We start from the raw sequence: 14,735 nt of genomic DNA on the forward strand, positions 1-14,735 counted from the left end.
TTTATAAAGCAGGTCAATGTACAACATCACAATTTAGATTATGAGAAATCCAAATGAAACTCCCAAACCCTTATAGGAAAAATTGAAAAAACAATTCAGCTTAAATTGGGAGTGTTTTGCACTCTGATGTGTATGTAATAGAGCAAGGAAAAGGCAAAAATGTCTTAATTTGTTCCCCACCCCCCCCACCCCCAGGTCTATTCTATTCTTCACCATCTGCTTCTGGTTATGTCACTGTCTCCACAACATAGCTGTGTAATTTTAAGACATAGCGTTTTGTGTTACATGCACAGTGTTATCAGTATGTAGCTTGGAGAATCCTGAAAGTAGTTTTTAGCTACAAGTAATATGGGATAGATGTCTCCCCAGGAAAAATTTAAATTATTCTAGACAAAATATACCTGATAATTTTTTTTAAATATCATTTAAAAAATATATATATATATATATTTGTTGATTTCAGAGAGGAAGGGAGAGGGAGAGAGAGATAGAAACATTAATGATGAGGGAATCACCAATCCACTGCCTCCTGCATGCCACCCACTGGGGATGGAGCCCGCAATCCAGGCACACGCCTTTGACCTGAGACCCCCTTCCTCCCCCCCCCCCCCCCCCATTCTATAAGCTGACACTCTTTCCACTGAGCCAAACCATCCAGGGCCCTTGATAATTTTAAAGAGACTTTGCACTAAGGCTTATGCAGGGGAAAATTAAAGGATCTTTCATTCAAAAATGTTTGCAGAAACTTAAGAGAATGATACTGGGCTACACATAAAATATGGTTACTCTAAGTATTGTCCATAGACCAGCATCATTAGCAGTATCTGGAAAGTTATTAGAAATGCAGAATCTTAAATCCCATACGAAAACTATCGAATCACAGTATCAACTGTCAAGAGATGTGATGATTTGCAGAAGTAGAACAAAAAACCCGCAAATTTATATGAAACCACAGAAGACCTCAAATAGCTAAACAATCTTGGGAAAGAACAAAGTTGGAGGTGTCACACTACCTAATATCAAACTATATTACAGGACTATAATAATCAAAACAGCATAATATTGGCATAAAAACAGATATAGATCAATGGAACAGAATAGGGAACCCAGACCTATATGGTCAATTAATATGACAAAGGAGACAAGAACATACAAGGAAGTAAAAATAGTCTATTCAATAAATGTTTGGAAAATTGGACAGATATGAGCAAAAAAATAAAAAAATGAAACTACTAGACCATCTTTTTTAAAATCCTCATCTGAGGACATGCTTATTGACAAAAAGAGAGAGAGAGAGAAAGAGAGAGAGAGAGAGAGAGAGCAATAGCGATGAAAAGCATCCATCAGTTCCCCCTGCTTCCATATGTGCCCTGAGAGTGGGCTGTGACTGGGGATCAGACCTGCTGCCCAGACATGAGCCCTACTGGGATTGAACCCACAACCTTTCAGTGTACGGGAGGATGATCCAACCAACTGAGCCATACTGGTCAGGGCCTAGACCAGTGGTCGCAAACTCATTAGTCAACAGAATGGCAAACCGCGGCTCGCGAGCCACAGTTTGCCGACCACTGGCCTAGACTATCTTTTTACACCGTATACAAGAATACACTCAAAATAAATTAAAGACTTAAATGTAAGACTTGAACCATAAAAACCCTAGAAGAAAACATAGGCAGTAAAATCTCTGACATTTTTCTTAGCAATTTTTTCCCCCTGACATATCTGCGTGGGCAAGGGAAACTATAAATAAATGGGACTACATCAAGCTAAAAAGTTTACACAGCAAAGGAAACCATCAACAAAACAAAAAGACAACCTACTGAATGGGAGACAATATTCACAAATGATGCATTCCATGAGGGATTAATACTCCAAATTTATAAAGAACTTATACAACTCAAACCAACCCCATCCCCCCAATAATCCAATTAAAAAGTGGGCAGGGGATCTGCATAGACACTTCTCCAAAGAGGACATACAGATGACCAATAGACATATGAAAAGATGCTCAACATCACTAATTGTCAGAGAAATGTAAATTAAAATCACAATGAGATATCAGCTCACACCTGTCAGAATGGCTAACATCAATAAATCAACAAACAAGTGGTGGCAAGGATGTGGAGAAAAGGAAACCCTCTTGCACTATTGGTGGGAATGCAGATTTGTGCAACCACTGTGGAGGGTCCTCAAAAAATTAAAAATGGAACTGCCTTATGACCCCACGATTCCACTTCTGGGAATTTATCCAAAGAATCCCAAAACATTAATTTGAAAGACTATATGCACCCCTATGTTCATTGTAATGTCATTTACGATAGCCAAGATTTGGAAGCAGCCCAAGTGCCCATCAAATGGATTATTAGCCATTAAAAAAGAATAAAATCTTATAATTTGCAACATTATGAATGGACTAGAGGGTATTATGTTGAGTGAAATAAATCAGACACAGAAAGACAATTACCATATAATTTTACTTATAGGTTGAATCTAAAGGCCAAAATAAATGAACAAACAAAATAGAAACAGACTCATAGATACAAATAAAAGACTGATGGTTGCCAGAGGGAGTGGGGTAGGGAGACTGGATGAAAAAGGTAAAGGGACTAAGAGGTACAAATTGGTAGTTACAAAATCATCATGTGGATGTAAAGGACAATATAAAAAAATACAGTCAAGTTCTAGCTGGTTTGGCTCAGTGGAAAGAGCGTCGGCCTGAGGACTAAAGGGTCCCAGGTTTGATTCCAGTCAAGGACACATGCCCGAGTTGTGGGCTCGATTCCCAGTGGGGAGTGTGCAGGAAGCAGCTGATCTATGATTCTCTCTCATCATTGATGTTTCTATCTCTCTCTCCCTCTCCCTTCCTGTCTGAAGTCAATAAATACAGTAAATAATGTTGTAATAACTCTGTATGGTATTAGGTGGGTACTTGAAATATTAGGAGAATCACTTGTAAAATATGTGATTGTCAAACCACTATAATGTACATCTGAAACTAATACAAAATAATATGGAATGCAAACTCTAATTTAAAAATAGTATTTATTATTATTATTATTATTATTATTATTATTTTGGGTTTACGTAGTCATTGATGAACTTATTTCAACCCAATTCCTGAATACTCTTTTCAGGATTATCCATTTTATCTAGTGTTGTTTTTTGTTTTTTAATAACACCAATGATGGAAAGTTCACTACCTCTTTCAGGGAAATCATTCCACTTTTAAGCAATGTTAATAGTTGTAAATATCTTCCTTATATCGGGCCCAAATAGGCCTCCCTGACAATTATTGCTGCATTAGTTCTGCTCTTGGGAGTCACCTAATATAAAGAAAGCACTCTTTTGTAAGATGGCCCTTGAAAAATGACAAAATTGCATCATATTATTGCAAAAGAGAGATGTAATTTGTGTGCACAACCCAGCTTGGTAAGCATGGATTACACCTTTAAGAGACATTAGGTAACAAAAGACTTGGGACACATGTCTTCAAAATTAATGATCTGAGATACGGGCATAAACTACAGAGATTAAAAAAAAAGGATGGAAGATTGGTGATTGATCTTAGTCTCATTAATGGCATTAAAATAGCAGAAAAAAGAATGTGCCAATAGAAGGGCACTGGATGGCATGAAATACAGAAATGTAGGATACAGTAAGTGGACTTAGCAATGTTCATTCAATCATGACCTGAATGTCATCTTTCTCAGCACATGCCCCCTCTCTTTGCTCTATTTTATGCTCAGCAGATAGCCCTTGTGATCAAATTGGTCTCCTTTTATATTTTCTCCCGAGAGAAACTAAGTATGGTCAGCCTCTAATCTATTTCTTTGAAGTATTCTATAACTTTTAGATACTTAGAGCATGAAATAAACATGTGCTTACCCCAACCATGTAATTGACAACTAAAACAATACAAAACAAGTGTACAAAAACTCTACAGAGTTCTGATTTTTCAATGAGGATTTTTGTGATGCTTTTGGAGGATAAATTCAGCTACCAAATTCTTTCCCCCAGTTAGCATATACACATAATATTCAAAGTTTAGAGCTGTGTTGTCCAATATGGTAGTCACAAGCCACAAGGGATAATTTAACTTAAATCTTAATTAATTAATTAATTAATTAATTAATTAATTAAAATGAAATACAATTTAAGATTGTTTTCAGTTGCACTGGCCATAACACAAATGCTCAATAGTCACATGTTTCTAGTAGTTACTGTACTGAGTAATGAATATATATATACACACATGTATATATATATGTGTGTATATATATGTATATATATATTAGAGGCCCGATGCTCACAGATTCATGAAAGAAAAGGCCTTCCTTCTCCTGGCTGCTGGCAACTGCCTTTGCTCGGGTGGGAGCCGCCTATTGCTCCGGCCCAGAGCCGCCTTTCCACCTTCCCACGCTGCCCAGAGTTCCTGAGTAGCTGGGGCAGTGAGGAACATCTGTGTCATTGCCATGGCGCCTGCATATGCAAATTAACCCGGCATCTTTGTTGGATTAATTTGCATACTCACTCCTGATTGGCTGGTGGGTGTTGCGAAGGTATGGTCAATTTGCACACACACTAATAAAAGAGAAAGATGCAAATTGACCATACCTTCACACAAAATTCATGCATGGGGGTGTCCCTCAGCCTGGCCTGCACCCTTTCCAATCTGGGACCCCTCAGGTGATGTCCAACTGCCATTGGCTCCTAACCACTTGCCTGCCTGCCTGATTGCCCCTACCACTCTATCTGCCTGCCTGATCATCCCTAACTGCCTCTGCTTGCTAGCCTGATCACCCCCTACCTGGACCCCTGCTGGCCTGGTGACCTGGTCACACCCTAACTGCCCCCCTGCCAACCTGGTCACCCTCTAACGGCTTCTCTGCTGGCCTGGGCACCCCCTAACTGCCCCCCTGCCAGCCTGGCTGTCCCGTAACTGCTCATCTGATGGCCTGGCTTCCCCTAACCACTTCTGCCTCGGCCCCTGCCCCTGTGGCTTTGTCCAGAAGGAAGTTGGATGTCTGAAAAATGTCCAGTCGACCCAGTCTAATTAGCATTTTACCCTTTTATTAATATATATATATATATATATATATATATATATATATATATATATATATATATATATATATGGTGTCCCCCAAAAATGTATACATACACTTTGAATAATTATAAAGGCAGCATTTATTAAAATAATTTCATTTTCAAAATTCAGCTATCAGCTGTTAAAGTGTGTATACAGCCCTAACTGGTTTGGCTCAATGGATAGAGCGTCAGCCTGCATACTGAAAGGTCCCAGGTTTGATTCTGGTCAAGGGCATGAACCTTGGTTGTGGGCACATCCCCAGTAGGAGGTGTGCAGGAGGCAGCTGATCAATGTTTCTCTCTCATTTATGTTTCTAACTCTCTATCCCTCTCCCTTCCTGTCTGTAAAAAATCAATAAAATATATATAAAAAAATAAAGTGTGTATATATTTTTTGGGATACCTTGTGTATATATAATATTTCCTTCATCACAGAAGATTGTATTGGACCATTGTAGATAGATAGAAGGATAAGCAGATAATGAAAGAAAGAAAAGAAAGAGAGAGAGAGAAAGAAGGGGAGGAAGGAAAGAAGGAAGGAAGGAAGGAATCTAAACATAGATATCCATGTATTTATAATGGAGTATTAGAGTCATCTCATCCCTGCTCTCTAGAACCAAATGTTAAATATTTAGATATTTTGTGAGATGGTTTGTCAGACTATTGGTAGTTTAAAACTAACCATAATGGGATTATTTACATTATGGAAATAAGTTATTAATCAGATTTTTGAGAGGGGGGGATCCTAGGTCTAGTTATGAGTATATCTATATTCTATCTAATAAAAGAGTAATATGCAAATTGACTGTATCCTGCTACACCCACAAGCCATGCCCACCAGCCACGCCCACCAGCCAGTCAGGAGGGAATATGCAAATAAACCCAACCAAGATGGCTGCAGCCACAGAGAGCAGGAGGGAGGCTTCGGTTTCCCTGGCAATGGAGGAAGCCAAGCTTTCCGCCTGCCCTTGCAGGCCCAGGCCTCCACTCAATGCTACAAAGTTTCAATTATAGAAGATAAATAAATCCCAACAGAAATAGCGGCAGCCACGGAGCTGGAGAGAGCAGGAGGCTAGGGTTGCCCGCAGCAATGGAGGAAGCCAAGCTTCTGCAGCCCTAGCCTGCTTTGGCCTCCGCTTAAGGCTACAAAGTTTCAATTATAGAAGATAAATGAATCCCAACAGAAATGGCTGCCGCCACAGAGCGAGCAGAAGGCTTGGCTCCACTCCAGGCTACAAAGTTTCAATTGTAGAAGATAAATAAATCCCAGATCCCAGGGCCTCTGCTTGGGTTGCTGGGGGGCATGGCCAGCCTGAAAACCACCACAGGCCCCTCGCCCAGGCCGCCCCATGCTGCCCCACATCCCAAGGGAACCCCCACCCTGATCTAGGACACCCTTCAGGGCAAACCAGCTGGCCCCCACCCATGCACCAGGCCTCTACTCTATCTAACAAAAGAGTAATATGCAGATTGACCATCACTCCAACACACAAGATGGCTGCCCCCATGTGGTCAAAGATCCTGCCCCCATGTGGACACAAGATGGCCACCACAATATGGCCAGCAGGGGAGGGCAGTTGGGAGGGACCAGGCCTGCAAAGGAGGGCAGTTGGGGGCAATTAAGCCTGCTGGGGAGGGCAGTTATGGGTGACCAAGCTGGCAGAGGAGGGAAGTTGGGGGTGACTGGGTCTGCAGGGGAGAGCAGTTGGGGGGGTACCAGGCCTGCAGGGGAGGGCAGTTAGAGGTGACCAGGCCTGCAGGGGAGGGCAGTTAGGGGCAAACAGGCTGGCAGGGGAGTAGTTAGGCATCAATCAGGCTGGCAGGGGAGTGGTTAGGGGGTGATCAGGCTGGCAGGCAGAAGCGGTTAGGGGCAATCAGGAAGGCAAGCAGGCGAGCAGTTGGGACCAGCAGTCCTGGATTATGAGAGGGATCCCAGATTGGAGTGGGTGCAGGCTGGGCTGAGGGACACTCCCCTCCCCCATACACGAATTTCGTGAACTGGGACTCTAGTCTATATATATAAAAGCCTAACCAACCGTAACAATAGAACGACTGGAACGACTGGTCAACCAGGCACTATGACACACACTGACCACCAGGGGGCAGACACTCAACGCAGGATCTGCCCCCTGGTGGTCAGGGCACTCCCACAGCCAACCTCCCATGGACAGCCAACCTCCTACAGTCCCTCTCCACGTCTTGCAGGCCCTGTCTGGTAGCTGGCAGGCCCTAGTTGGGACTGGGCAAGACAGCCCCGATAGGTTCTGATCACCGGCCTGGCCTAGGGACCCCACCCGTGCACGTATTTTGTGCAACAGGCCTCTAGTATAGAAATATTTATACTTATCAGACTTGTGTATATATATTTGATATTATTAGGTTTGTCCACTAAGGATATCTAGAAGAAAAAAAGCCCTAGTAGGAATGAGCATTCCCAGCTCGTAGATATTGGTTTCTAAATATCACTTCTTACTAAAGTGACCAAAGCTCCTTGAGAAATGACGGATTCAAGGCCTGATGAAGGGAAATAAAAAGAAACCTAGAATATTCTCATGCTAGGAAGCAAGGAAGTGCACACAAAAACAATGATAGATAAAGCCCAGCTGGTGTGGTTCAGTGGTTGAGCATCGACCTATGAACCAGGAGGTCATCGACCTATGAACCAGGAGGTTCAATTCCTGGTCAGGGCACATGCCTGGGTTGTGGCCTTGATCCTCAGTAGGGGGTGCGCAGGAAGCAGCCAAGAGATGATTCTCATCATTGATGTTTCTATTTCTCTCTCCCTTACCCTTCCTCTCTCTGAAATCAATAAGAACATATTTTAAAAAGATGATAGGTAAAAATGGTACTGGACACTCTGTATACTAGTATATGCCATTATACATTTGTCAAAACCCTAGAACGTACAATACCAAGAGTGAACCCTTATGTAAATTATGAACTTTGTGTGGTAATCATGTGTTATTATAGGTTCACTAATTGTAACAAATGATCCACACCTGTGAGGGATTTTGAGAGTCGAGGAATCTGTGTATAGGTAGAGGGAGGTGAGATATTTGAAATCCCTGTCCCTTCTGTGGAATTTTGATGTGAACCTAAAACTACCCTAAAAAAGTCTATTGGAAAAATTAAATATTAAAATGAAAGAAGAAACCCAGAGCCCACTAAAGGAACTCCAGTGAACAAACCTAAAAGAATTTGATCACCAAAAAAAAAAAAAGATGTAAGAGAGTAAATTTATAAAAGATCATATTGACATAAATAAATAAATAATAAATGAAAGAGAACAGAAAACTTTACAATGAAACATCCTATATAATAAAAGGCTAACATGCAAATTGTCTCCTCGGGAATTCGACCGACCAGGAGTTCGACCGCTCGCTATGACGTGCACTGACCACCAGGGGGCGGCATGGAACGAAGGAAGGCCCTGGCTGGCAGCCAGGGAAGGAAGGCCCTGATCGCCGGCCAGGCCTAGGGACCCTGCCATGCATGAATTTTGGCACCGGGCCTCTAATCAATTCATAAATGTAGAAGAAATGATGGAATTAGAAACTCATAATTTTGCAACCATCATAGTAATAATGACCAGTCAAAAACCATCCATGGATGATAAAAGTTTGAAGAAGGTGAAAGTTTGAAGAAGAACAGAATATTTACTTAGTCTCAAAGGCTTCCCCACAAGTTACTTATTAATTACAAATGAAAAATAAAACTTTACAGTAGATTACGCTAGAGAACACAATTTTAACCAAGTGTTCCAAATTAAGGTCATCAACTACCTCTGAGCCTTCCCATCCCTGGCCCTCTGAAGCACGCCTTGTTTACCTTTATGGGAGTCTGTTTCTTTGGAATTCTGAGAGTTAATCATCAGCTGAAGAAAATCCACTCGGTGCTGGAAGCAGAAGGAAAAATTTCAATGTTAGAAATAAATCAAGAGTGCAATACTAGCCCTAGCTGGTTTGGCTCAGTAGATAGAATGTCAGCCTGTGGATCAAAGTGTCCTGAGCTGGATTCCGGCCAAGGGCACATAACTTGGTTGCAGGCTCCTCCCCGGCCCAGGCCCTGGTCCAGGCTTGTGCAAGAGGCAACCAATGGATGTGTTTTTCTCACATCGATGTTTCTCTGTCTTTCCTCCTCCCTTCCTCTCTCCCTAAAAATCAATGGAAAAGTATCCTCAGGTGAGGATTAACAACAACAAACAAGTGCAATACTACATTTTTTTCCTGATAAGATGGCCCCTTTAAATCCAAAAGTGTGCCTAGTGTTGCTTGACTTATCAGTGAATAAAAACATCCATCTACAAATCTTGGAGAGCAGGATGTTTCCCTGAGAAAGATCCAGCCATCATGCCCAACTGCTTTTTGGTCCTCACTCTCTCTGATCTTCAGCTTCTCTTACTTTTGAACATAGCTTCCTGGCCAAAGAATTACCTGCTCCCTCTCCTGTCATGCCTACATGCTCACACAAATGTCCCTGACTTCAATACTTTTTTCTCCAGCCTTAATTCTTAATGAATGGCCACATAGGTGAATCTCCTGATATTTGAAGAATTCCTTGGCAGTTTTTCCGTGAGCAGCTTCAAGTGCCCCTGTCCCAGAACACTCCACAACATTCAGTGCAATTCTGGGATACCCAATCCCCTTGGCCTGCAGACATTCTTGTGCTGGCCTCCAGGCCCATGAAGGCAAAGCTGGGTTAGCCCGCTTGCAACTTCAGTGCTCAGAGAAGACTATTGCCCACTCCAGTCTCTGAGCAGGCTTCAGTTTAACATAGAGTACAGTCCACCAGGGGCCTGATGGGAACTTCCACTGCAGGATGTGTAAAATAAGAGGCTTGGAATTGATGTGATTCTTTGCCAATTTTAACTCTGGGGAATTATACCAGGAAAACAAATTTTAAACAGCAATTTTTATACTTTGATAATTTATTGAAGGGACAGGGATTTCATTAATATTCATGCAGTGATATACTGACCTTTGTGCCCATTATTATATTACATTTTAGACAATGTCTCTCTGACTCATTTTTTATTTCCTTTCCTAACCTCCACCTTTTTCATGCCCCATAAACACACTCATGTAACCACCACCAGATTTTACCTTTTGTTTATCTTGGAGGCGATTTTCTTTCATTCTTTTTACAGATTTTTTGAAAAAATCAGTCACACTTTTTGGAAACATAAAAATATTAAATGCTTCAAACACTGGGCCAAGGAATGGAAAGATTGCTGTAAGGAAAAAAGAAAGCACAATGAAAATACGAAATGTACCGGGAGCAATTATAATTTTCTCTACCAATGAGAAGAGTAAAAGACACCAGGCTTCTCAACCAGGAACCAGTCCCTCTATGCCCTTTGCTCAGACTTCCAAGCCCATAGCTGAGCAAGGGCAAGTCCACACATAGGGGCCATCACTACAGCAGTGAGATCAGTGGCCCCTCCCCATCTTTTGGGTGACTAAAGAAACAGGATTACATCCCTGAACAGCTTTGCCTTTTATCTAAATCAGAGCAGAGTCTGATTTATTTAATTAATCACACTGCTCTAGAAATAGTAGTCAGATGCACATACATGGACGCAGTGGAACACTAGACACCTAAATGTGAACAATGATTGCATCTGAGAGTTTAATTATAGGTGAGTCTTGTTTCTTCTTTGTCTTTCAAAACAATTCTGAAATTTTTATTAAAAATGTGCATTGTGTAATAATATAAATATTAACAAAATTATATTTTAAAAAATTAGTTTGTAGCTAGGATAGAAATAATACAGAGTCTTTCAACCATAATGGAATGAAATTAGAAATTAATAACAAAGAAAATTGGGAAACTCACTACTATGTGAAAATTTAAAAATGCCCTTATAAATAATCCATGGGTCCTACAAGAAATCAAAAGGGCAATTAGGAAATACTTTGAGATAAATAAAAATGAAGAGAAAGCATACCAACATTTATGGATGTAGCAAAAGCAGCACTCAGAGAGAAATTTATGCCTATAAATGTCTACATTTAAAGAGAACAAAGATCTCAAATCAGTAGCCAAACTTTCCTCCTTAACACACTGAAAAAAACAAACAAAAAAAAGCAAACAAAACCAAAGCAAGCAGGAGGAAGCAATGATACAGATAAGAAAGAGACTAATACAATAAAGAATAAAAAACAATAGAGAAGATTAATGAAATCAAAAGATGATTCTTTGAAGACACTTAGATAAATTGACCAAGGTGGTGGGGGGGGGGGGGGGTGGGGAAGATTCAAATTTCTGGCATCAGAAATGAAAAAGGGGAGATTATTACTGACATTAAAAAATTAAAAATCTATAAGGGGATATTATAAACAACTGTATGCCAATAAATAAGATAACTTAGATAAAATGGACACATTTCTAGAAAGACACAGCTATAGAAACTGACTCAAAAAGAAACAGATATGCCCTGGCCAGTTTTTCTCAGCGGTTAGTGCGTTGGCCCTCGGACCAAAGGCTTATGGGTTTGATTCCTGCTCAAGGGCATGTACCTCGATTGCAGGTTCAATCCCTGGCCCAAGTGATAAATATTTATGACATATTTGATAATGGATCTTTTTTTTTTGACAATGGATCTTATACATGACATCAAAACCTCAGTCAATAAAAGAAAAAAATATATAAATTGTAGATCATCAAAATGAAAAATTTTTGTGCTCTAAAGGACTCTATCAAGAAAAAGAAAAGACACCTACAGAATAGGAGAAAAATTCTAAACTCATATATCTGATAAGGAGAGAGATCATGCAGTATTTGTCTTTCTCTGTCTGACTTATTTCACTTAGCATAATGCTCTCAAAGTCCATCTATCTTGTTGCAAATGGCAAGATTTTCTTCCTTTTTATGGCTGAATAATATCCATTCTCTCTATCATCTATCTATCTATCTATCTATCTATCTATCTATCTATCCATCATCTATCTATGCCACATGTTTTATCCATTTATCTGTTGACAGACACTAGGTTATAAAAATGATAGAATTGTACATTTTAAATGGATGAATTATATAGTATGTGAATGATATCTCAAATGAGCTGAGAGAGAGAGAGAAGAGGTGGGGAAAGGAGGGAGGAAACGAAAGAGAAAGAAAAAAAATACAGTAGTCCACGTACTTAAGCAGAGAATTAATGGATCAAGGAAATTAAATTTTAAGAGCTTCTTGATATTTTCCACAAAGGGATCTTGTGGGTTGTTCAGGGAATCGATGTTCACTCCAAATGATGTGCCAGTAATCACATCCATGCTGTAGGCCCCAAAGATGCTGAATAGAGAAATAAAGACATAGAAAATTAAAATCAACACCTTTACTATCCTTATCCAACACACACAATAGGAAGGACATGTAAATTCATATACCCAGACAAAGACAGGTAAAGAGACACACAACTGTCAAAACCATCTGCTGGCTCATCTAAAGAATCTATGCTCCTGTCACAGTCGATCATGAAGTATTTATCATGTGCCAGTGATAAAGCTGGCCCTGTGGTGGGTTATGGAGACACTAAGGCAAGTTAGACCCACCTGTGAGCAATAGGAGATCAGTCAGAGGGATGGAGACTCAAAATCAGACAAATTACAGTAGTGTGTTTTGAGTTTGGACAATAGTAGCCATACTGTTCTTGAGCAGGACAAAGGGTAGGCAATGACTCTTCCTAGAGGAGTCAAGAAAGGTGACATTGATCTGGGTCTTGCCTCACCACAGTGTCTATACTCAGAGCTGATTCCACTTCAGCGCATTACGGAACAGCAGTGCCCTGGTCTGAGTTGCCAGGAATGCCATCACTCCTTCTCTGCACTCCTGCTAAAAGCTCCTGAAAGACCCACTCTCCTCAATTCCTGTGATCTCAAGTTGCCTTTAGGGCACATTCATTTCTGTAAAATGTAAGAACTAAGAATGTTTCTGGTTTAAGAAATAATTTTAAAAATCACCCCAAAATCAATTTGGTGGAATCTCATAGGTAAGTGATCATATGTCTCCAATTTCCCCAGATCAGTCCCACTTTACCTGTGTTGTTCCTGCATAGTTAAACATATCTTAGTTTAGACAATAAATGACATGCTTGCCCTACCCATAGTCTATACAGGACCATCTTTAGTTTGAGACTAAAGAAAGGAGAAGTGGTGGTAAAGTTTAATATTTCATATTTTGCTGGTATCCTCACCAAAATCATGACGTTGTTCCAAGTTCCACACTGTAACTTCCCAGCCCCACCCACTGCTCACTAATACATACCGGTGCCTTCCCCTGTCAGTATTTCACATCCTCTACACTGAAAACTTTGGTACAATCATGTTTCTACTTTCTAAACTATGTATTTTTGTCTTCAAGAATACCCAAGGTGACAACTAAGCAGACAGATTAATCCTGGTTCATGTGCACAGGAGAAGATCTTTCTCTCCTGGCTGCCCTGTCTGTTTGGAGGAGCCACATCCTCTTGGGTAGCCCATTGGAGTTCTAACACCACATACCCACTTCTGTCTGGTCATTATAGTAATTCAACAGTGGGAATTCGGCTCGGGCAGGCGGCTGGGGGGTCTTGGAGCAGAGCTCAGAATCCCAGCAGCTGGCCTCCTACTTACTCTTTCAAGGTGATGGGCTTGCCTTTCTCTGCTTCCTTCCTCAGGTTGCTCACCAACCCATCTGCATACTGGCCAATGATGGGGAACATCTAGACACAAAATACAACACCATCCAAAGTTAAATATGAAGACTCAAGACCTAGCTTTCTCAAGCATGGAGTAGTAAGTGATATCTTATAATGTCACTTCTAGGATTTAAAGATAAAAGACCATTATTAGGAAGTTCAAATTCAGCAGGCTACCCTTGGAAAGAAACTATCTTGCTTTCTACCTGTCCCCAGATGCATTCTTTAAGTTTTAAATTAAATATCCTTTTATACTCTTACCTCCTTGAGCTTTCCACTGGTGAAGGTTGGAGACAGCAATGTTCGAATTCTCTTCCAGGTTTCATCCTCAGCTATAGAGATGGCACTTTTCATAAATCCCACTGCAGCAAAAGGCTAGAGTTAAAAGCAAAAGACATTTTGCCCTGAATAAGTTTGGAGTTCTCAACAGTTGAAGAAAATTTGTTAAATGGGCATCAATTATTCAACAAAAATTTAGTGACTGTCTACTTAGTAGCAGGCCCTATGCTAGATACTCAATAAATACTTATCCCAAATGTTTAGCATCTCATGAAGGTGCAGGAGACATCCAGCCACCTGATGTGGTTTCCAGCCTTTATTCTAATCATATTTTTCAGTGCAAATGACCCATGTTTTAGAGAAACTGCTGTTTCAGGGGAATAAATAGGAATAAGTCCTAGTATATCCTCCAGGGCTGTGCAGAACAGAAAGGGATTCTTGACTGATAGCCAGATAGCTTTGACAAATTGTATATTGCCTCAGACCAGTTGTCTTTTACTTATATATACAACATAAGCAACCTGAAAAAAAGAATGTCTTGATATGGTGATTTTTGAAAAAAAGTAGTTAATACTTAAAAAATTATGAATCTATTTGTTATTATTAAAAATAATAAAATTACATGGAAATCCTTATATTTTTCTACCAGCGATAGAAGAAGGAAAAGATAATTCTATTTCTCAGGCTAGAGAAA

General features: G+C 40.4%; 1 protein-coding gene across 1 annotated transcript in view; it reads right to left on the reverse strand.

The window, feature by feature from the left end:
- Positions 1 to 14,735, reverse strand: part of LOC308254340 (cytochrome P450 3A12-like) — a 38,270-nt gene that overhangs the window by 9,429 nt on the left and 14,106 nt on the right. Inside the window, exons 5-9 of the mRNA XM_080680317.1 lie at positions 14,024 to 14,137; positions 13,698 to 13,786; positions 12,230 to 12,378; positions 10,191 to 10,318; positions 8,917 to 8,983 (exon numbers count right to left, since the gene is read on the reverse strand). Coding sequence (XP_080536443.1) covers positions 8,917 to 8,983; positions 10,191 to 10,318; positions 12,230 to 12,378; positions 13,698 to 13,786; positions 14,024 to 14,137 — 547 coding nt within the window. The remainder of the gene's footprint in view (positions 1 to 8,916; positions 8,984 to 10,190; positions 10,319 to 12,229; positions 12,379 to 13,697; positions 13,787 to 14,023; positions 14,138 to 14,735) is intronic.

This window comes from Plecotus auritus, assembly GCF_963455305.1.
Source record: "Plecotus auritus genome assembly, chromosome: 7".
NCBI lineage: Eukaryota > Metazoa > Chordata > Mammalia > Chiroptera > Vespertilionidae > Plecotus > Plecotus auritus.